At 47.2% G+C, this 23549-nt stretch overlaps 3 protein-coding genes across 4 annotated transcripts in view; 2 read left to right on the top strand and 1 right to left on the bottom strand.

The window, feature by feature from the left end:
* arid1b (AT-rich interactive domain 1B) overlaps positions 1–13052 on the top strand; it is a 32079-nt gene extending 19027 nt beyond the window's left edge. The window contains exons 7-23 of one of the 2 annotated variants that reach the window (XM_084952608.1): positions 49–204; positions 280–619; positions 941–1135; positions 1574–1728; positions 1810–1916; positions 3768–3905; positions 4599–4808; positions 4977–5196; positions 6697–6832; positions 7200–7375; positions 7692–7839; positions 8282–8398; positions 8602–8683; positions 8786–9539; positions 9657–9787; positions 9870–10515; positions 11016–13052. In XM_084952608.1, the coding sequence (XP_084808734.1) occupies positions 49–204; positions 280–619; positions 941–1135; positions 1574–1728; positions 1810–1916; positions 3768–3905; positions 4599–4808; positions 4977–5196; positions 6697–6832; positions 7200–7375; positions 7692–7839; positions 8282–8398; positions 8602–8683; positions 8786–9539; positions 9657–9787; positions 9870–10515; positions 11016–12046 (4742 nt within the window). In that variant the 3' untranslated portion in view covers positions 12047–13052. The remainder of the gene's footprint in view (positions 1–48; positions 205–279; positions 620–940; positions 1136–1573; positions 1729–1809; positions 1917–3767; positions 3906–4598; positions 4809–4976; positions 5197–6696; positions 6833–7199; positions 7376–7691; positions 7840–8281; positions 8399–8601; positions 8684–8785; positions 9540–9656; positions 9788–9869; positions 10516–11015) is intronic. The other variant, XM_084952607.1, reaches the window with a different exon arrangement.
* A 500-nt stretch (positions 13053–13552) lies between these two features.
* tmem242 (transmembrane protein 242) lies at positions 13553–19858 on the bottom strand. Its single transcript, XM_084952688.1, has 4 exons — positions 19743–19858; positions 16980–17080; positions 14676–14813; positions 13553–14118 (listed from the first exon to the last, which is right to left on the bottom strand). Exons 1-4 carry the CDS (start codon positions 19816–19818, stop codon positions 14011–14013), a joined length of 423 nt encoding a protein of 140 aa, XP_084808814.1. The 5' UTR covers positions 19819–19858; the 3' UTR covers positions 13553–14010.
* Positions 19859–20238: 380 nt separating this feature from the next.
* Positions 20239–23549, top strand: part of zdhhc14 (zDHHC palmitoyltransferase 14) — a 16875-nt gene continuing 13564 nt past the window's right edge. Inside the window, exon 1 of the mRNA XM_084952655.1 lies at positions 20239–21099. Coding sequence (XP_084808781.1) covers positions 20828–21099 — 272 coding nt within the window. The 5' untranslated portion in view covers positions 20239–20827. The remainder of the gene's footprint in view (positions 21100–23549) is intronic.

The following is a 23549-nucleotide window of genomic DNA, read 5'->3' on the forward strand; positions in this document are numbered from 1 at the left end:
TAGGCTAACCCTGTCACTTCCCCCCACCACCTTTATCTTCATCTCCAGGTTTCCCACCCACCATGCAGCGCAGCACCTCTGGGTCTCAGTTTGGGCCCCAGCAGTCCTCTTCGTCCATGACCCCTCACCCAGGGCCGGGGGGGCCGATGCACCACAGCTCCTACCAGCAGGCCGGCCACTCCTATGGGCAGTACGGCCCTCCAGGTAGGTTAAATCACAAGAACACTTTGTTTTCTAACCTCTCACTGCAACTCTTATAACTTGTCTGGTCCTACTCAGGTAACTACCCGCGGCCCCCGCATTATGGCGGGCCGGGGCTGGGCGCGGGCTCCAGCCTGGCCAACAGCCTGGGCTTGAACGCCAGCAGTCCCATGCACGGCCAGGGCCCGTCCACCCCAGCGGGCCGTGGTCCTGGCCCCGGGCCCGGTGTGGGTGGGCGGCCTTACCCTGCAGGAGGAGGCATATTGGCCCCCACCTCACCCAGCATGCCGCAGGCCACCGGGCAGGGCATGGGGCCCCCGGGACCCAACACCAGCTGTAAGCCACCTGAGGTTGTCCCCACCACCGGACCCGGTGCCAACTCATCATCAGCACCGTCTACAGCAGCCAATCAGAGCAGGTGAGTCGACCCACCGAGCTTTAGCTACAGTTCGGTGAGGTGGCCTGGTCCTCACAATCATCAGCAGCTTTTAAATATAAATCTGTGAAATGATGCTCTTAGTTCTTAATTCATCCTAACTTTTCTTATTGAGGGGTTAAAAACTAGAGTCAGTTTAAATCTGCTCAAACCTCCCAGTGTGTCCGTGGAAAACTCCCAGAGGACGAAGCCGGCGCTCCTGTGGAGCCGACTGAATTGTGATGAAGCTTGTTTTTGATTTTTGGGCTCAGACTGATGAACGTTTGTTCCTTCTCTCCCTCCATCCTCCTTCCATTTTTCCAGACCTCCCTTCGCTCGCTCACCCATCTACCACAGCCCATCCTGGCACACCGGTCGACCTGCCCTCTCTCCCACCCTTCACCCCTCCCACCCTCTTACCCACCCTCTTACCCACCCTTATCAGCACCACTCCCAGCAGCTCAGTGCCAGTGCTCAGCCCCAGCAGCCTGCTGTGCAGGCCCCCTCTGAGCATTATGGGTAGGTTTGTTAGCAGACAGCTGTGAGGGTCTGCTATAGCTCACAGAGGGTTAATGACACGTTTTACTAACTATTTCTTCTGTGGTTCCGCTGGCTGCTGCTGCTGCTGTTGCTGTTTTATACCCACAGCTGAAGCTAACAGTCACAACGTGTTTCAACTTTGATTCAAGCTCTCTTAAAAACATCATCGTGTTCTTCTTCTACAATGCTTAAATGGTACCAGCGCCACCTGCTATTTATCCCACCAAGCAAATTTCTAATATAACAACAGCAGTTTTAAACTGGACACTGGATTAATATTTGTGCTGGATGGAAACCTGCTTGGGTCAGTGCTCTGACCTGCTAAGCCCTCAGCTCTGCTTCTTTGGCTCCTCTAACAACACAGTTCCAGCCTGTTCCACGCATTTGTAATGGTCATTTATCCTTTTTCCTCTCCAGGCAGGGCAGCTACCCAGGCATGACACCGATGGGTGCAATGGGCCCTGGAGGTCCAGGAGGCCACGCAGGTCCTGGAGGTCCTTACAGTCAACAGCCAGGGAGTAACTCTGGGAGGATGACGCCACAGGGACCCCCCTACAGTGCCCCACCATCAGGTAGGAACGCAGACCTGAGCACCTGTCAGAGACTGGTTGGACGTTGCAGAGGTTATGAATTCTGATGTCTTGGTCTTTCAGGCCCCGTGATGATGCCAGCTGAAGGGATGGGTCCTCACGCAAATGCCAAGCAAAGGGTGGAGCTGAGCAAAGAGGGTGTTGGTCCTGCAGGAGAGCCCAAACCCAAGGTTTCTCTCTTTGGCTTTTTACTAACCAATTACAGCAGCTGCTTGGCCATGGTGCTGACTTTCTTCTCTGAACACGCTCAGACAGACGCACGAGTGCCCAGTCTAACGTGAGAGCAGCTTAGCCTCTTCGTAACTGAAGTTCTTCTGATTTTACCACAGTTTAAGTCGGAAGTTTATTTGATGATGTCATTAAATTGCTCCAGTCGCAGGTCCGATGCTAGCAAGTTAACTGCTGTTTTTTACACTGATGTGATGAAAACGGAAATAATCCGCAGAGAATTTGTAAAAAGTGATAAGCTGTCTGAGCGTGTCGGGGACGGCAGGTCTGTGGGCGGTTCCTGTAGGAAGTGATCCAATGAACTGCTGAACCATCAGTGCCTTAAGCCCCGCCCAGTGCTGATGGTTGGCTCCTTGTGGACTCTAACATACTTACCAACCTGTCATGTGACAGTCAGCGGTATCCTTTAAAGAGTTTACCTTGAGAATGGTTATTTCACTGCATCTCTGAGCCTCTCTGTCGGTCTGTATGTGTGGACGGCCTTTAAGGCTTACTGCCGTGAAGGTGAAGGCTGTGTGGCAGCAGATGCTGAGCTGACGCTAACGTGCAAACGGGATCTATTTGTGTTTGTGAGAATGAAGCTGGGGGTAGGAGAGCGATTCCCCCAAGTTTCACCCTTCCTCTCGGGCAGTTCTCTTCATCATGGCTGACAGCACTGATCAGTTTACTCCTAGCAGCATGCCACTCATTACACCTGAAGCCGTATTTGCTTCATCAGCTGGTTTGGAAGAGTAACAGAAACCCAAAATAACCAACACGAGGCGGAGAGCGGCGCTCTCTCTTCTCTTGTCTGTTTCTTCTTGTTTTCCTCACTTGGCTTAGGAGCTGCAGAGTTTCTCCTCCTCCTCACTGCTCTCTCTGACTCTCTTCACCTCGTTATCTAACAGCGAAGTGTCGGCCTTGATCACATCCGCCGCCGAGCTGTTTGTGGCAGTCGGGGTTACGCGAGGCGGTTCAGGTGATGAGCGGAGGCTGCTTTGTTTGCAGGAGAGTCTCAGCTTGGCTTCCTCATTAGACGCCGCCGCTGCTAATTTTTCCCAGTTTGCGTTTCATGCGGAAGCGGTTTGACACTCCACAAGTTAGGTGATGTTTTTTATGTCAACTGTCAGAGAAACTTCAAAATAGATGTGAGAAAACGAGGAAAGTGAAGCGAGTCGTCTGTTCTTGTTTCCTCGATAACGAGAGGAAACCCGATCGGCGTAAACCGCCACCACCTACAGGAGACGGCTTCATCAGCGTGAGCATTTATTGAATCTGTGTTGAGTGACATTTTATACAGGACGGGTTTTATGCTTGATGAGCACTGACAGGTAGAGAGAGCTGCTAAAAGTCACGTTTCACTGAAATGAGAACATACAGGATGATGACAAGAGACGCCGGAACAACTCTGCTTACAAACGTGCTGCTTTTTTTGTGCGTTTCCCTGATTTTTCCTCGAGGGCCACCGTACCAGGCTATGTGGTTAGTTTAACAAAGGCTTCACATCCAGAGCAGCACACACCAAAAACCAAGGAGAACCAACCACACAAGTGTGTGTCTTCACTCCTTTCCTGTCGTCTCTAACAAAGACACACACACACTTCAGTGTTCGCTGTAATTAACCAGAGAGCAGCGGCTGGTTCTCTGCAGTTAACCAGCTGTTGGCAGACATGTTGTTTCTGCTGTCAGCTAACTGCAGGTGCTCCAACCTAGACTGCTGCCGGCTGTGAGAATGAAAACCTGAAGAAGAAACAACTCCTTCTGATATGTGTGTGTGTGTGTGTGTGTGTGTGTGTGTTTGTGTTGTATCACAGGACTACAGCTCACAGTGTGTGTCCCAGCCCCCCACCCCCTGCCCCATGTCCCCCAGCTCGGCCAGCCTGTCGTCCTGTCACGGCGAGGACAGCGATGGCATCAGCAGCCCCGCCTGGCTCAGGACGCCGAGCAGCCCGGTAAGCAGCGCAACACACAAACACAACAACAGTTTGCACTACACTTCCTGCTGCTCGTGGATGAAAAACCTCTGACTCCGGATCCCGTCACTTGCAGATGGTTTTTTTCAGACACAAACTGCGTGACATGAATCCGCGTGGTTCAGATGTTATTTTGTGTCCATTTCTTTATCATTCATTGAGTTCATTTGCTTAATTTCATGAAATGTAGCATGTGAGCAACAAAAGAAACAGGCCTGAGGGGTGGGGCAGGTGGTAGTTATATTAAAAGTCACAGAAGATTGTTCTGTGGTTAACGTTCACGTCTGAACGGGCTGCAGGTGATGTCACGGTCATGCAGGCGTCCACCTCATCTGGACTTCCTGTTTTTTGACCTGTTTCTGGAGATCGGAGATTTTCGTAGGATGGAGCAGCAATAAGCTGAGGGTTGAGGTGCTTCTCCCTCCACGCCAGCGACTGCTGCCATGTTGACCTCTTGGACTCTGATTCGGAGTTTCTGCTGGATGTTTATTAGTAATGTGGACAGATCTGTCTGAGTGGTTTTAAAGTGCCGCTCATGACTGACGTGCTGGAAACTGTCACCTGTAGACAGGTGTGGGTGTGTCGGTCTTATTTAGAGGTTCCTTTGCAGCTCTGACATGTTGGCTCCGCCTCTGATATATAAAGCTGAAGGTGCTGTCTGTGTCTCTGCAGAAGCCCAGCGTGGCCACCATGACCAACGAGAAGATCACCCGGCTGTACGAGATGGGCTCTGAGCCAGAGAGGAAGCTGTGGGTGGACCGATACCTGTCTTTCATGGACGAGAGGGGCACGCCCGTCCCAAACCTGCCCGCCGTCGGGAAGAAGCCACTGGACCTCTGCAGGCTGTACCTGGCTGTCCGCGACATTGGAGGACTGGCCATGGTGAGGCAGCACTGATCCTCTCTCTGTCTCTGTTTCCTCTTCTTCCTCCTTCAGGGTTCAGCTAATGCCTCATTCATTAGGTCGTGGAGATCGATCGGTAAATAAATTTGGTGGTGCGTTCCTGCCATCTGCTTGTCTCTGAATCTGTGTTCCCGTTGTGGCTCTCAGGTGAATAAGAATAAGAAGTGGCGGGAGCTGTCATCCCTGCTAAATGTGGGGACGTCCAGCAGCTCAGCCAGCTCGCTGAAGAAGCAGTACATCCAGTACCTGTTCGCCTATGAGTGCAAGATGGAGCGTGGCGAGGAGCCACCGCCTGAGGCCGCAGGGCCCGCCGGAGACGCCAAGAAACCTCCGTCACTCCAGGCCAAGATCCAGCCGCCCTCCCCGGGTAAGACAGATCTTCTGACACCGGAGAGGTTCACACTCAGCTTTGTGTCTGTTTCCAGCTGAAAGTGTAAAAATCAGAAACGAGAGTGAGACTGTGAGAAAGGAGGTGTTACTGATGCTGCTGTAGGGATCACACACACACACACACACACACAGCCGATTATGTAACACACACTGCGAGCTGTCAGGCATGCTGGAGGAGAGTGTGAATGTAAACATCAGTGACCTCATACTGACCTAATTTCCCACGATGCCGGTCTTGCTCTCTCTTCACTGCAGAGTTGTCTCTTTGTTTTTGTCCTCTCAGTTTCCTTCTTTATATTTGGTTTCACAGACACACCAACACCAAAGAAACACCGTAGACTGATGAGAGAGCTCTGAAAACATTTAGAACATCTTAAATTTAACTGTCAAATCACAGAATGATAAATAAATGATATTAGAGTAAGTGAATATTTTGCAGTTAAAATGTGATTCATTTTGAATTTGATGGCAGTGAAAGTAGGACCGCTCCGTGTTCTAAGGAGAACAGCTGCTGGACTTTCACAGAGGAATGTCAGCAGTCCTGGCTCTGCTTCGTCCTGTTGTCGGTTTCATGATGCTCCAGATGTTCTCCATTAGTCTGACCTCAGATCCTTTTCCCCTTTGCCTCGGTCCATTTTAACGAGCTGTGGTGCAGAGGAGACGGCACTGTTTCTCCATCGTGGCCACACGTGGCTTCTTCTCTGCATGATGGAGCTGTAACATGATGTGTGGACAGCACGCCGAGCTGCTAGCAGACGCTGTTTCTGGGTGTGTTTCTGAGCCCGTGCACTGATTTATCAGAGTGGTGAAGGTCACAGCTATCGGCCGCATCACTGTGCACAGAGATTCCTCCAGACTCTCTGAGTATGATGATGATGTCATGTTCTTTAGATGAAGTGATTTTCACAGTGAAGAACAATATTCAGTCTGTGGATGCACTTTTTGCATGTTGGTGAAGTTCTGCCTCTCTAAGATGCTCTTTTTTTATGCCCGGTCATGTGACGGACCCGATGCCAAATAACCTGATCAGCTGCTGAATGTTGTTCCAGCTATTTTTTTTTTCAAGATATATCTTTTATGGTCTAATGTGAATAAAATTTGAGTTCATGCTGGACAAAAGTTCAGAAATGTCACAGGAAATAAAATGTCTAAATCTTCAGTTTCCAACCAGAAAAAAAAAAAAATTAGCTTTGAAGCGTCTGATGTACCATCTGATATGGTTGGAATATGAAGCTGCAGTTATCAAATCGATCAAATGTTTGGTTTGTAAAATGAGGTTTGAGTCGACTTTATTTATTTTGTCTTACAAGACGCCAACAAACTTAAAATGTTCCCATAAACTGTTTGAAAATATAAAATTCAGTGATTTGTAGGTCAGCCAGTTGATTAGACAGCAGCTGATGAAGAAGGCGTATCTGAGCTCTGGTGTGCGGTGTGATGTCACATGATGATGTAACACTGGTCTGTGTCTCTGCAGCGAACTCGGGCTCTCTGCAGGGTCCAAACACCCCTCAGTCCAGCAGCAGCTCCCTGACCGAGGCCCCCGGAGACCTGAAGCCCCCGACCCCCGCCTCCACCCCGCACAGCCACATGGCCCCCCAGCCTGGAAACAGGTAGGGGCAGAGCTTCAGTGTTAAACACACCTGAGCAAACTGCACATGAAGAACATGAAGAAGCCACAATAGAGTGGAACATAAAGGTTTTCGTTCGCATCACGATTGCACAGCTGAAACTGTGATGCCTCAGAATTACACATCAGGCTCAGTCTGTTAGTGCAGTAACCTCACAGGAGCCATGTTATTGGTAACATGATGTCACTAAAAAGGCTCCAGAAGGACCAGCTCAGGTGAAGCTAGCAGACAGCTAGCAGTTACAGCTGCCTCTGTTGCCATCCATCTGCAGGTTTTATGCTGCGTGTGGAGGTAATGATGTGAACCCGAACACTTTCATGTGACTCTCATGTCTGTGTTTTATGTTTAGAAGTGTGGGAGGAGTCAGTGTGCAGGACCCATTCTCTGAGGGCAGCGATCCAGCCTTCCACAGCAAACGAGGCCTGGGACCCGGCGGTGCTCCCTACCAGCAGGGAGGTGGTCCAGGAGACCCTATGAGGATGCAGTATGATGCCAACAAAGACCCTTATGGAGGAGTGAGGAAGGGTGAGGAGGGAAGAACTGAGGAGGATGTGTTTGTTTGAGAACCAGGAACACTGATAACACTTTGTGTTTTCAAGAAGCAGTAATCCGTGCAGTTCTACTGTATTTAGTCCACTGCTTCCCCCTGGTGGTTGAAGCTTGAACTTTCAGTCTGACTGCAGTCTGACTTCAGTCTGACTGCAGGAGCTGCTGCAGATTACATCACATTATCGTACATCACCACCGAGCCAGTTTCACATCAGGGTTCATAGTTTAACACATAGCTCAGGATCAGTGTGTCTTTCTGGGATTCACAGCAGGTTTTCGGTTCTGCCGTCAGGTCCGGGTCCCGGCGAGGCCTTCAGTCCCGGTCAGATGCCCAGCGGTGGAGCCATGCAGGACATGTACCCCCGTGGGCCACCCTCTGGACCGCTGGCAGGGATGGGCCCCAGACCCCAGTACCCCTACAGCCCCGGCTATGAGCGCAGGTGAGATTCTGCTCAAGATTTAAAGAAGCGTTAGCCCCACACAGATGTGAGTCTGTCTGAACTCAGCCACTGTATTCTCACCAGTTAGACTAAAGAAATGTCTTTCGTGTTTCATAGGAGTCCAGTTTTTCTGAATGTATTTAAAATCTATGAATGAAAAAGTGCACATAACTGTGAGTGATTCAGTTTTGCCCTGCAGCACGTCTGCTGTTTGTACACACACAGTTTGGTTTCTTTTTGTTTGTATTAAAAAGTTTAGCCATGTAACTGTTTATCATCATGGCACTGTCAACTCTATGAACCAATTATTAAAAATGTTTTAGAAGAAGAAAGAATCTCAAAGTGCAAACAAGGCTTAAAAAAGTCTTAGGTGACAACTTTAAACACGGGAAACCAGCTGAAGTGTCTCTACTGCAGGAGTTCACCTGTTTGTTTCCCGTAGGCCGGAACATGTGATGGGTCCTGAGGGAGGCATGGCGCCCCCCGGAGGCCAGAACAGCATGGGTCCGTCTGCAAACGAAGCCAGCATGTTTCCCACCAACAGATTCCCCCAACAGAGGTGAGAGCGTGGATGTAACCAGCCCTCAATTATAGAGCTTTCATGTGATGTCATCAGAGAGGAGGGGCTTGCAATTGTTTGTGTGACACTGTCTGTTCACGGGAGATTTGATCCAAATATCAGATCATAGTCTAAACCCGGCCAAGTTTAAACAGTTTAACATGATTATGTGATCATTTAAGTTTCCTGTGTTGGCTCTTCAGGCACGGCCATGACAGTTATGGGCAGCAGTATCCTCACGGCATGGCCTACAGTTCCCATCAGTCCCTGTACCCTCAGCAGCAGGTGAGCGCCTCCTAAACGAGTCCCGATTGGTGTGATAAAACACGTCACTGAGGGGTCTGGGGGTACTTCAGGTCTGGATTCATTTCTGGTGTTTGTCTGCAGGGATACAAGCGTCCAATGGAGGGGATGTACCCGCCAGCGAAGCGTCACGAGGGCGAGGCGTTTGGCATGCAGCAGTATGGCTCTCAGCAGCCCGACATGTTCCCCGTCTATGGGGGAGGAGGTGGGGGCTACATGGGCCCCGAGCGCCGGCCCATCCAGGGCCAGTACCCGTATCCTTACAGCCGAGACCGCCAGGGCCCCCTGCAGCACAGCATGATGAGCTCAGGGCCGGCGGCGGTGTCTGGGGGTTCCGGGGAAGTGCCGCAGGCCAACATGTGGCACCCCAGGACAGATATGGGCTATACGTACAGCCGGCAGGGTCAGGGGCCCGCCTATCGAGGGGATGACCAGGAGAGCAGGGCTCCACAGGACGACCAGTGGGCCCCCGGTCACCCGAGCCAGCGCCAGACTCCATACCCCCCCCACTCTTCAGCCGCCACCGCCACCTCCATTCCTCCCCTGCCCTCCAGACAGCCTCCTGCCTCTTTCCAGGCCACACCCACCATCCCCAACCACGTGACCCGCTCTCATAGCCCCTCCACATTTCCCCGGCCCATGGGGAGCTCGCTGTCACCCAACAGCGCACCCTACCTTCCCTCCATGAAGAAACCACCAGTGCTGGGAGCGCCGCAGGGACCGCCGACCTCTCAAACCGTCCCACTCATCAACAGGGAGGTCAGTTTCCCTCATGGCTCTGTGGAGGCCACACCCCCCAAACTGAAACCACGGCGACGGCTGACCGCTAAGGACACAGGTGCGGCACACACACAGAGACACACACATCAGAGGGAGTTGTTTCTTCTTCAGGTTTTCATTCAGCCAGCAGGCAGCCGGGGTCAGCTGACACTCACTCTGTGCTGTTATTGGTCAGGAACCCCAGAGGCGTGGCGGGTGATGATGTCACTGAAGTCTGGCTTGTTAGCAGAGAGCACATGGGCATTGGACACCATCAACATCCTGCTGTACGATGACAGCACCGTCGGCTCCTTCAGCCTCCCGCAGGTCAGACCCTCATCTTCCTCACTGCTCATCGTCCGTGTGTCTGATGTCTGTCAGTCTGACCTTTCTCCTCTTCCTCCTGCAGCTGCCGGGCTTCCTGGAGCTCATTGTGGAGTTTTACCGCCGCTGCCTGATCCAGATCTTCGGCATCCTCAAGGAATATGAAGTGGGAACTGAGAGGCAGGGTTCCCTGCTGGGGCCCCTCCATGAGGAGGAGGAGGTGACAGAGGAGCTGCCAGCCGCTGCGTCAGAATCCGACGGCCAGACAGCGTTGGAGCAGAAGATTCAGAGGTGGTCAGCTGAGCAGGCGGAGGACATGCCGCCACCGCTGCTCACGCCTTCTGAGGAGGAGGTGAAAGAACCTGTGGTCAAAGAAGAAGCACAGGTGAAGGAGGAGGCGCACATGGAGGAAGCAGAGGCCCGCCTCCAGCAGGCCAGCAAGTACGACAAGCTGCCAATCAGGGTTGAGACCGGCGATGGGTGGGAGGAGGTGGAGGAGCGCTGGGCCAAGTTAAACCGACCCAATGGCTTCATCAGCGGCCTCCTCCACTGGAAGGCCGGAGGAGGAGACTCCACCACTCACATCCTGACACACTTCGAGTCCCGCACAGGAGACTTTGTCCCTCTGCACCCACCTGAGTGGGAAGAGAAGGCAGAGGGACAAGAGGATGAAACAGGCAAGGAAGAGCTGGGCGGAAGAGAAGAGCAAAACCAACCAGACGGAGGAGAAGGTAAGACCTGAAGGGAGGAGATATGGATATTTATCAATATTATCACCAATAAAATGATTCAAGTGATTATTGATTGTCAGACTTTAAAGGAAACTTTTTATCACCTTAATCCTGAAACTGTGCATCCTCATCCAACTTTATTACATTTTGCAATTCTACATCTACAATAAATAAAAAATACATAAAATTATATAATTTAGTGACGGAGGAATAAAGTTACATAAATACAAATTTTACATTTTCAAAAAATTTTATGTCACAGTATTTAAAAATTTAAAAAAAATAAATAATAATTGCATAATTTTAGTACTTAACATCATGAAGTTATGACTTGTTTCTCAATTTTAATTTCATGGAACATTATGTTTTGACATTTATAAATTTACATTTTTTGCAATTAAAAAAAAAATTCAATTAATTTTTTAAAATTTACAATTTGTTCCACCACCAGGTGTCTCTGTTGCCCCTTTAATCTCACTCTGCTCTCTTTATCCACTCAGAGGTCAGAGGTCAGGATTCACAAGCTCAGAGTCCCATCAGCCAGCTGGAGGATGAGCCTCGCTGCTGGGATGAGGCCCCGCTGTCCACCGCTGAGCCGTGGCAGGATGCGCTGGCCAAACGCTGTGTCTGCATCTCCAACATCGTGCGCGGTCTCTCCTTTGTGCCCGGGAACGACGCCATGCTATCACGGCATCCTGGGCTGGTGCTGATCCTGGGCCGGCTTGTGCTGCTGCACCACCGCCACCCCCGCAGGAAACGGACTCCGCCCACCTACCAGCGGGAGGAGGAGCAAGGTCTGGCGTGCAGCCGGGACGAGTGGTGGTGGGACTGCCTGGCGGCGCTCAGGGAGAACACACTGGTGACGCTGGCCAACATCTCGGGCCAGCTGGATCTGTCGCTGTACCCAGAGAGCATCTGCCTGCCTATCCTGGACGGGCTACTGCACTGGATCGTGTGCCCATCTGCCGAGGCCCAGGACCCGTTCTCCACGATGGGCGGCTTCTCGTCGCTCACGCCACAGAGACTCGTGTTGGAGTGTTTGTGCAAGCTGAGCATCAAGGACTGCAACGTGGACCTGCTGCTCGCCACGCCGCCCTTTAGTCGCCAGCAGAAGCTCTTCTCCACACTGGTGCGCTTGGTGGGCGAAAGGAAGAGTCAGGTGTGCCGGGAGATGGCAGTGGCTGTGCTGTCCAACCTCGCACAGGGCGACCCCACGGCAGCAAGGGCGGTTGCCCAACAAAAAGGCAGTGTGGGCACACTCATTGGCTTCCTGGAGGACTGTGTGGCCATGGCCCAGTACCAGCAGAACCCGCACAGCCTGCTGCACACTGCTGTGCCGCCAGAGCCGCCCAGCATCAACATGATGTGCCGCGCCGCCAAAGCATTGCTGGCCATGGCACGGGTGGAGGAGAACCGGACGGAGTTTGTTCTATATGAGAGCCGGCTGCTCGACATCTCACTGTCGTCCGCACTCAACTCCTCTGTGGCGGCCATCATGTGTGAAGTACTGTTTAAAATCGGCCACTCGTGACACAAACACCACCACGGAGCGTGCTCAGTAGCACTGTAAGCAGCTCCGCCCGTGTGACAAACTGGCTCCTATTATATTTTTATTTAAGAACAGAAAAGAAATGTTTTTACGTACAAATGAATATATATAGAATCTATAAAGCTCCGACTCCATCTGCAAATGTTTGTTTGGAATTTTTAAGTAATTTTAATACAAAATATTTAATACTTGTATTTTTAATTTTCTAATTGTTTCGTCGGTTTGTTGTTTCGTTTGAACCAAAGTGTGACGGTGGCTCGGCTCTCTTCAATGTTTTTTTTAAACATTCGTGGTTGTTCCTTTCTGTTTGCAAGGCTGTTTGGGGGGGTAGTTAGATTTGGGGGCGGGGTTATTTAAATAGTGTTGTAGATAGGTCTTTTTTGTTTTTTCTCACGTGGTATGACAGAGGAAACACTGATGTTCAGTCACGTACTTTGTTCTGGTGCAATATGTTTGCTTGGGCGTTTTTTTTTTTATGTGAATTATTTGACCATCTGCCGTTTGACCATCAGTATTTTTGCCGAACCACAGCAGTATCAGCCAATGGGTTTTTAAGAACTTTGTCTTGTCCACCAATCAGATCCCTCCACCGTCATCCTCCTGTAAATAGTTGATGTGCATTGAGCTCCAGAAGATGGCGTCCCGACTCTCTATGAATTTATAATCACAACTCTGAATATTCGAGTTTCAGTATTTAAGGACAAAAAAACTCATCTTCAGGATGTTTCATGGGGTCTGACAGGGTGTGTTTGATTTGAGAGACTGTATGTACAGGAGGTACGGGGGTCAGTTGGGGCAGGGCAGGCAGAACTGTACTTATATCATGTTGCTGACATCAAAACAGTTATAAGAAATGTAAAGAGAGAGGAAAAAAAGAAAATCTCTACATCCAGAACGTCTCCTGTTTGATTTGACAGATGCTGTTTCTTCAGTATGAGATCTTTATATGTTCCACGACATGTTAAAGAATAAATGTACATGAACTCTGGTTGAGCACTGTGAGCGCAGCTCTGAGCTTGTTTACTTTGGCCTTAATTTGGTGCTGACTTTCATATAGGACCTAAAAGAACCACATTACACCAGTACATCTGATAGATTTTAGTTTGTTGAACAAGGAGCCACAAAAGTTAGCTGTGGAGTTCCTCTTGGCTCTGTGCTGGGACCTCTACTTTTATTAGAAACACAGATATCCATGGCTACGCAGACGTTATAAATTCATACAGCAGCTGAGAATGCAGCATGTACAAACTGTATACTGGAGTACCAGCATGACGAAGAAACAGATAACTTGGATGTGATGAAGCTGCTGCTGTCAGATACATGCTGTGTATGCTAAGCTAACCTTAGTGTGCTGATTGACGCTGTCAACATCCTGAGTACTTTGAATAGAAATTAGTTGAGGCATCAGAGCGATACATAAAGAAAAAGGTGCAGAGAGCACATTTCATTAGTGATTTCTGTTGTAAAAGAATAACTGACTGCAGCTGCTCAATATTAACTGCATTTACCTTTTTCCTTAAATATTTCAACATTTTCTCAACCTCTTATTCCTGATTTTGATCCTTTCACACAGTATTTTCAGAAATGTTCTACCTTCTTTACATTTATCTCACAACTTTGAACACTGCCAGCAGCAGAAAACACAAAGAAAGCAGCAACTCAGAATGAAATTATAGAATCACATTCAGAGAAAAATATCATTTCCATGGTCTTTACTAGAACTGCTTCCATCGCCTTCTGTGGGGAAAACTAATCAGAACTCAGTCTGTTCGTCTTACAGCTGATCCATTTTCGACAAGCTGGAACCAAATTAGAACCAAACTGGGATCAAAGTGGTTCGGAGGTTCGTTCGGCTCCTCGACTGCTTCCAGAAAAAAACAAAAAGCTGCCAAGTGTCTGAGAAACGCCGGCGTACACGTTCGATTTCACCCCAGTGATGATTTGAGTCACTTCGACTTGAAGACTGCATCCCAGTCCAGAGGTTCAGATCCAGCTATGTCGCTCTTTGGGATGGACGGGAAGAAGGACTGCATCTTCTGTCTGAACTCTGGGAGCTGAAACATTATACCAACAAAAAAGAAAAAACAGATAAAGACAAGAATGAGAACTTTTCATATTCTTTCAGTAAACTGAATATTTAATAACATTAAAATGTGCAATTATTTTATTTTTCTAAATAATTTAATTTTACAACCTGATTTTTCTTTATTAAGAAAGTTTTAATTAGTTTAGTTTTACGAAGTCTAACTTTCTCATCTATATCAACTACTCTCTCTTTCCTTATACACTTTCTTCCTGGAATGAAATGACTTAAGACTTTTTTTTTACTTTAACAACTAAAATTCGTTCTCAGAATTTTAGTTCAACACTTTCTTCTGAAAATGTTTCAAACATTATGTCCAAATTGTAATTTTATTGGTAGGATTGTAGAAATTATTCATAAATAAATTGCCTTTATTTCACAAAATTTATTTTTCTTCCTCTCGGAGACTATAATCCTTAAAGAAAAGTTCAGGTAAAGAGGTGATAAAATCCTGACTGAATAAAGGTCATTATTTATGAAATAAACATAGAAGTCAGCACTGAGCCCGCTCAGTTTGCAGGTACATACACTGTGAACGCCGAGGACTTTCCACACGCTGAAGCCGAGCAGGCCTACTCCACACCAGGCGAACAGCGAGCCCCACCCCAGAGCTCTGAGGGCCAGAGATGCGCCGCTCTCCGGGACTGCCGCCGTCGCTGTGACGCCCTGCACAGGAAACAAGCAGGGAAAAAATCTGACATCAGGTTTTACAGCTGCATTTGGTCTTACGGGAATTCTCCAAAAGTTGATTCTGTTCATCAGGACGTAGCGTTTTCAGTGGGAGAAACGTTTCCCCGTTTCTTACGGGAATTATTTCTCCCAGAAGTTGTGAAATTACTTTTACAGCCAAAAACGTGAGGGAATTCAACAAATAGCTGAAACGGACGTTAAAGTGTCAGCTGCACGTCTGGTTGGTGGAGCAGCGTGAGGTCATCCTCTCTGTCACGTGATGGAGGAATCTGAACTGTGCTGAATCAAACTGGAACAATTCCAACAAACATGAACGCCTTCCAGCAGCTCACAGATAAATATTCCCATCACAGAAATGTTTTTGCAGCATGTCCTGGACTACGTCAGCTCTCAGTCTGTGCCGTCCCTCCACATCACTTCCTGCTGCATCCTGAAGCCCGGTTGGATCACATGTGGTCCGAGCGTGGCAATCTCTCGTTTTAACGCATCAGCTCCCGGTGCTCCCTCTCGCCGAGCTCATCCGCTTCACACCTCATGATGATTGCTTGGACGGCTCCAGCTCTAAAAGAAAAACATCTCTGTAGCTCCTCGAGGCTAACTGGCCTAGCAGTAGGGGTGGCAGCACGATCCCCTCGTTAAGCTTCTCTGGGGCCAAGAGTGCAATGTAAAGCAAAAAAAACTATAGTAGATCTGTAAAAACCTGTCTTTATAGAAAAATAAATAACTTTCACCCTCAGAGTGAGCAAAAAAAATCCAAGAGCTGCTGCTGAAGGTCGCCAATCAGACAAACCTGAACCCCTGAAAGGGTTCTCGAAAACTAACTCCGAGCTCTTCACTCGGGTGTTTCGGTGACTCATGGCTAACAGGTGCTTGAAGCTCTGAGTGACGTCAGGTTAACTCCTTCAGTGTGAAAATGACCCATACAATCGCCATGAACTGCAATAGTGTTACACCATTATCTCGTTTTAATGGATGCTCCAGTGCTCGGGTTCTCCAATTCTTCAACAGTTTGGTGCTGGTGGCCATTATTTCCTCAGAAGGAATTCTGAGGAAAAAATAAAAGCTCATCTGTGCAAGATGTTCTCTACACACCTCCATCACCTCCCTGAAGGATTTACAACCTCCAAGTTTGAGGACAGGAAGCACAGCTGACGTCTTTCCTTTTCAGCTGAAACGGAGTAAAAGCTGCACTTTAATGACCTCAACCCTCTAATCAGATTTTACATTTCCTAACTGAAGCTCAGCCTGAGGCTTCGATTCAGAGACGACCACAAAGACGAGTCTGTGACTGAAATAGATCCGTCTGTGCTTCCACGCCAAGTTTATCTCACATGTGCGTCAGCATTAATCGGATCCCGCCAGTCGCCAATAACTCACAATAACTCAAACAGCTGTGGCCGCCACGCGCCAGGACTTCACGGAAAGTCTATTTTCAGGTTGAGACGAGTCAGGAGGGAAGGCGGACGTCATCGCAGATGTGCGGACAGCCATCGATTGTCTTCAGGAGGCTGAGGGCATAAACAAGCTGCTGTTAGCATCGTTAGCTTCTCACGCAAGCACCGCTGAAACCTCCGAATGGATGGGAAAAGGACCGGAAGTAGTGTGTGCCATCCATCAGATCCTCAGTCCAGCTACATTTTCAAGTTAAAATATCCACAATTTTTAAGTTTCCAAAGACTGATGATAAGCCTCAGCTCAATAAAATTATAAATACTGCCGGCGCTGCCTCCAAGTAGACACACCTACGGCATTAATTTCAAAATCCTGCGTCATCGTATCGCATTCACACCATTTTAGGAAAACTTGACGTCTGACCTTGAGGTCGAGGTCACTGAGATTTGAAATTTAGTAGGTATCAATTTGAAGCATCTACGTCGCCTCGTTTTTCACAAACTTGGGTGTCCACGCCACCCACCCGCCGGGTGACAACGTTACTCCGTCTACCTTTTAACAAGTGAAAAATATGGAGATTCTCTGTGAGGTTCTGCAGTTAGAACGTTTTCCTGCTGTTTCTCAGAGGATTTATAGATGTTTATTAGTGATGACAATCTACAAATGTGTGCTTCATGAATGAGTTTCTGACTGAGTTATGATTCTGAGAGAGAAACAAACACCTGCACTGTGAGCTCAGGTTAAGTTTACCTTGTTGAACCACTCCGGGCTTTTCTTCTTGGCGAGCGCCAATGTGGAGCCGAATCCTGCGATCATCCCTGCGGACGCCACGGTAGTCAGAAATGCTGCACCTGCGCACAGGAAGTGATCTCACTCAGGTGAGAAATCGCCACAAGTTCACAACCACTCCATTAAAGCAGACACAGGCGATGCTTCTACATCTAGCTTCTCAAATGTAAACAGCAAAAAACCTTTAGGAGAAAGAGTTAGAGTGGCTAACAGGTGCCACTCTGAAGTTTCACCTTACAGTCTGAATCTTTTTGCACAGCTGCTGATGTACAGGGTGGGCCATTTATATGGATACATCGTAATCAAATGGAAATGGTTGGTGATATTAAAGTCCTGTTTGTGGCACATTAGCATACGTGAGGGGGCAAACTCCTCAAGATGGGTGGTGACCATGGTGACCATTTAGAAGTCGGCCATCTTGGATACAACTTTTGTTTTTTCAATAGGAAGAGGGCCATGTGACACATCAAACTTATTGGTAATGTCACAAGAAAAACAATGGTGTGCTTGGTTTCAACGTAACTTTATTCTTTCATGAGTTATTTACAAGTTTCTGACCACTTATAAAATGTGTTCAATGTGCTGCCCATCGTGTTGGATTGTCAATGCAACCCTCTTCTCCCACTCTTAACACACTGATAGCAACACCGCAGGAGAAATGCCAGCACAGGCATCCAGTATCCGTAGTTTCAGGTGCTGCACATCTCGTATCTTCACACCATAGACAATTGCCTTCAGATGACCCCAAAGATAAAAGTCTAAGGGGGTCAGATCGGGAGACCTTGGGGGCCATTCAACTGGCCCACGACGACCAATCCACTTTCCAGGAAACTGTTCATCTAGGAATGCTCGGACCTGGCACCCATAATGTGGTGGTGCACCATCTTGCTGAAAAAACTCAGGGAACGTGCCAGCTTCAGTGCATAAAGAGGGAAACACATCATCATGTAGCAATTTCAAATATCCAGTGGCCTTGAGGTTTCCATTGATGAAGAATGGACCCACTATCGTTGTACCCCATGTACCACACCAAACCATCACTTTTGTTGTTCCAACAGTCTTGGAGGGATCCATCCAACGTGGGTTAGTGTCAGACCAATAGCGGTGGTTTTGTTTGTTGACTTCACCATTCACATAAAAGTTTGCCTCATCACTGAACAAAATCTTCTGTGTGAACTGAGAGTCCTGTTCCAATTTTTGTTTTGCCCTTTCTGCAAATTCTGTGCGCCGATCTGGGTCATCCTCGTTGAGATGCTGCAATAGCTGGAGTTTGTAAGGGTGCCATTTGTGAGTAGCTAATATCCGCCGAAGGGATGTTCAACTAATGCCACTCTCCAGTGACATGCGGCAAGTGCTACGCTGTGGGCTCTTGCTGAATGAAGCTAACTGTAGCATGGGAGATGGGTGGTCTCATAGGATGTCTTGCATTGAAATCTGCTGCAATGACCCGGTTACTGCGTTCACCAGATATCAACACAATTTCGATCCGCTCCTCACGTGTTAACCTCTTCGACATGTCAATGGCTGTGAACAAAGACAAACTTGTAAATAACTCATGAAAGAATAAAGTTACGTTGAAACCAAGCACACCATTGTTTTTCTTGTGACATTACCAATAAGTTTGATGTGTCACATGGCCCTCTTCCTATTGAAAAAACAAAAGTTGTATCCAAGATGGCCGACTTCTAAATGGCCACCATGGTCACCACCCATCTTGAGGAGTTTACCCCCTCACATATACTAATGTGCCACAAACAGGACTTTAATATCACCAACCATTCCCATGTTATTACGGTGTATCCATATAAATGGCCCACCCTGTATTTCTGAAATCACAAGAACCTTAAATCGAACAGAGTTTGAATGGAGTCTGGTGGAAACACAGAGGATTAATGTGTAGACCTGAAATCTGAGATGACCGAGGTTTCATTTCCGTGTCAGTGTTCTGAACTGTAAAAATGAGCTTTGGCAGGTTTACTTAAATAAATGAAAAATTTAAAATAACCGTTTGTTCCAAAGAAAATTCATTGAACAGCCCGAGTAAAATAACTTTATAACATTTCTCAAATGGTCCTTTATAAAGACAACCCTTAAAATGCAATAGTTCTGAACTGAGTCTGGCGTCGTCTAGAAAAAGATATTATTTGCAGGAACACACGAGTCTCTGTCCTCGATGCTGGCGTTCCTGAAAACTGATGATTTTTGAATGGGGTCTGGTGGCTTGCTGTGAATTCAAAACAACAACAACAAAAATCCCTATCACATTTGTTCTGTGCAGAACTCTCAAAGCAAGTTCTTTATTTCTATCATTTTAATTACACGTACTAAAACACCAAAACTCGTGATATCCAAAGTTATTTTTCGATCAGGCATTAAAATAATTTGATTTGAATTTGAGAATAAGTGTCTGACCTGCTGAAAGGGAATGAAGACGAAAATAATTTAGTAACTAAATCAGAAATAACCAGTCAACTCGACTTTTTTGTTTAGCGGAAATGAACAGAAAACATTTAAGCTTCAGGAAAAAAAATGCTTTATCTTGTGTTTCTATGCGGCGGAATCCTTTAACAGCGAATCAAATCTGAAAATGTCCGATTTTTGAGCGGAGTCTGGCGCAGCAGCTCGACATTGTCGTGACCTCGAACAGAAAAACAAACAGCAGAAACCCACGAACACCTCCTGCCAGCGTGGACAGCAGTTCGGTCAGGTGACCCCCTCAGGTACCTTTTAACACCTGCAGTTTGGCCTCTTCATCTCGTTCTGCTCCCGCGGTCACAGCCAGGTCTTCCTCAGCTGTCATGTTGCTTCGGTCCGTTTCCGTAAAACGTCCGAGCAGAAACAAAGCAGCTAGGAACACAAGTGTGTTTATGTTAAAGGAGAACACAGAATAAACTTAAATGTACAAATAGTACAACAGCTTTATTTTATGATTTTTTAGTTTGTTTGTTTTTTTTCACAGAGCAAAGAGCCACAGAGACGGAATCCCAAACCAAAGATCGTCTATTTTTAAAAAGATTCGATGTCGGGCTCAAACAGGAAGTCTCACTCCCAAACATTTTAAAGGACACAAAAAGGAATCTGTAGTCCGGATATGATTCTGATCCAGCGACCACAAATTAAGCGACCACTTTCAGTTACTTTCAGAAGGCGCGAACCCGGAAATACGAATGATACTCATAGAAACTCACCAGTCAGCGTTTAAGTAACATGAAAGACAAAGCCCAGGGAGTACAGTGGAACAATGACTAATTATTATTAATTATTGAGGGCTCGCTAAATCCTCTGCTTTGTCTGTGAGGTGAACCTCCTCCTCCGTGTTTATTCTCCTCTCAGAGTGGATCACCACCTCAGTGGAGGATCTGTGCAGCTCTGCGGAGGATCGGGATGCTCTCCATGTCCTCCTCCTCCTGCTGCTGCTCCTCTTCCTCCTCCTCCTCCTCCTCACAGACTCAGCTCCAACACCCTGGATCCTCTCCCGTCCTCAGACCCGGACCCGCGTCCTTAACCCGGGATTTAAACCTGGACTGCAGCCTGTGAGGGGCAGATCAGGGTGCGAGGCGGGGGAGCTGGGGGAGCTTCTTGGACGTGGATCCAGCGCGCGTGCGTCTGACCACGAGTTCGTGTTTGTTTATAAAATAACACGAAACAAAAAGCGGGTTTCTCCTTTTAAGATGACGGATCCGTTGTCTTTTTTCCGACTCCTTATTAGAAGATTCACGCGGAGAACCTGAACGCGGCACAGGCAGCGCGCGTACACCTCCGGTTTATGTTTCAGTCTTTTGTACCTGCGCGCTCACCTGTGTGGACGCATGTCTCAGATCCAGCACGCGGCTCTGGACCAGCAGGGCCGGTACAACCAGATCTGCACCCGTGGTGGCAGCTGCCCGCCCCCCGCAGACGGTTCCGAGCCGGCCCCCTGCCCCGGCCACCGGAGCCGGAGTCCCCGCAGGAAGTGGCAGGTGTTCCCGGGCAGGAACAGGTTCTACTGCAACGGCAGGATCATGATGGCCCGGCAGACCGGGGTCTTCTACCTGACCCTGGTCCTCATCCTGCTCACCTGCGGCCTCTTCTTTACCTTTGAGTGAGTAACAGCAGCTTATAGTCTAACGTGTAAAGGTTTGAAGGTGACCTTTGACCCCAGCTGAAGGCCCCTGTGAGGTCACAAAAATAAAAAGGACTTAAAATCAAACTTCAAATATCCGGTTAAGAGTTTCAGGGAGGATTATTTTTATGTTCCTGAATGACTAAAAAGAACTAAAATAAACAGATCAGAGTCATCAATCTGGGATTAAATTCACATTTTCTGAGTTAATTTCACCACTTCCTAATAATTTTAATAATTTAATGTTCTGTTTTCGATAATTTCACCAAAGTAGTTCGGAAAGATTAAAATCTAATGTATCGTTGTGGGAGGAATGTTCTTTTATTTTGAAGCCATCATTCTGGTGCTTTTATTTTGGAGTTTTTGTCCAGCTTGGTGAAGAAGAGCACCAGTTTTGTCTCTGAGCTCAGGTGTGTTTACCTAGATCAGGCTGAAGTCATCTTCAGTTTCTTCCTCATGTTAGAACTCATGAAAGCTAAAAGGAGACACTGAATCCTCCTGACTGTTAATCTGAAAACACTGAAAAGGGCTTTGAGTCTTTCACTCTTTGACTCTTTGGAGCTTTGAGTCTTTGGTGCTTTGGGTCTTTGCCCTGTGTGTCTGATTTTGTTGGGTTTTGTGTAAAAACAGTGAACAGTTTCAGGTTCAGCTCTAAATCTGAATAATTTATTTTTTTGTAGAAAATGGGAGTCAAACTAAATGAAGCGGTGCTGTAATAAATCCTCCTTCAGGTTGGATCTCCTGGTATCTGTGGTTCCTTGGTTCATGCAGAGCTAATTATCCCGGGTTTTACCTCCGACCTGATTTAATAACAGTGTGAATAAAAAAGAAAAGAAAGTAGCCCTCAGGGACGTCTGGAGGGTTAATTTTATTTTATTTTTCTTCCTCCCACATTCCTCTTGGTGACTTCCCTTCAACAGCATCCCCGTGCTTCCCGTTTCCACGGTAACTGTCTCCTGCAGCTCATGTCACTACGGTAACAGCAGGAGATGGAATGGGGGTGGGAGGTGGGGGGTTGTAAACCTGAGACATCTCTGACGCCTCCGCCAAAGACTCAAAGTACCAGCGAAGAAAGAAAAAGCTTGTTTGAGGCCCTGGTGAGAGTAACATGAATTTAAAAACATATAAACCTAAAGAATTCTGCAAACCAGATTCAAGGCTGATAGGCAGTATAGATACGCATGCACTGATGTGCATGCGTATCTATACTGCCTATCAGCCTTATATGGTAATGTATCAACGTATCAAGTACACCGAGACTAAATTTCCTAAATGATCTGAAACGTAAAAAGTGAAGAAAAAAACAAACTAAAATATGTTTAAGCTCATTTCCAGCTCAATATATTTATTTTTGGGGCTCTTCTAGACTAGATTCTCTTTATAATCCTTTATTTTAAACATGAACCCTCAGCCCCCAGTCTGTAACCCAATGAGTAAAATATATGTAATAAATCATTCATGTCACTTTTGTTCACTGTGTTTGGTTCAGTACTGAAGTACATATACTAGTGTTAAAAATACTGCAGTAAAAGTTGAAGTACTGATTCAACTTCTTTACTCGAGTAAAAGTAAAAAGTACTGGCTCTGAAATGTACTTAGAGTAAGAAAAAAAACAGCTCTTTGGAAGGCGTTTCTATTTTTGGAAAAAGCTAACAGAGCTTTGTGTTATAATAATGTACTAATAAAGTAGTATCAGTAGATGGGAATACAAACTTTACTTTAACTTGTAATGCTAATTACACTCAGCTTAAATCTGCAGAAAAGAAAAGTAAAATAGAGATATTTTTGTTTTCTAGTGCCTCCATTGTAGAGGGGGACTTTACCTCTAAACAGGAAATGTGTACATTCATGGGTTAAAGTGGATTCAGCAGGTGGGGTGTGTGTGTGTGTGTGTGTGTGTGTGTGTGTGTGTGTGTGTGTGTGCGTGCGTGCGTGCGTGCGTGCGTGTGTTTTTGTAGTGTACAGGCTGTGATCAGCTGACCTGCTTCTCTTTGTGGATGTACACACCAGAATTCAAACAGATGTGAGCAGATGTTTCCTGAGTTGTCCTGGCTGATTTCATCCTCTACTCTGGCAGTACACTGTTTGTGCTGTCTTTATATTAGACACTATACAACCATCATCAACTGAAATTCATATGAATCCCTGCTACACTTGATGTAAGCTAACTGTGACCATGAAACCACAGCCACTGTGCACCAGTCACACACTGTTCTTTACTGTAAATCCTTCACAGTGCAGCAAACTAACCTGTTTATCCTGCACTAACCTGCAGAGGATTTTCATGCAGCCTTTAAATAACACAGCTAGTCTTCCTCAGTTTGTTTAGCAGCAGGTTTCACAATATGAAAAAACAATGTCACATGTACAGATGTAAAAACATGAGGACTTACTTGTGTGCTGTTAATGAGCAGTCCTTCCCTTTAAAT

Source organism: Perissodus microlepis, chromosome 15 (assembly GCF_051167445.1).
Source record: "Perissodus microlepis isolate ML-2025 ecotype Zambia chromosome 15, ASM5116744v1, whole genome shotgun sequence".
In the NCBI taxonomy this organism is placed as follows: Eukaryota; Metazoa; Chordata; class Actinopteri; order Cichliformes; family Cichlidae; genus Perissodus; species Perissodus microlepis.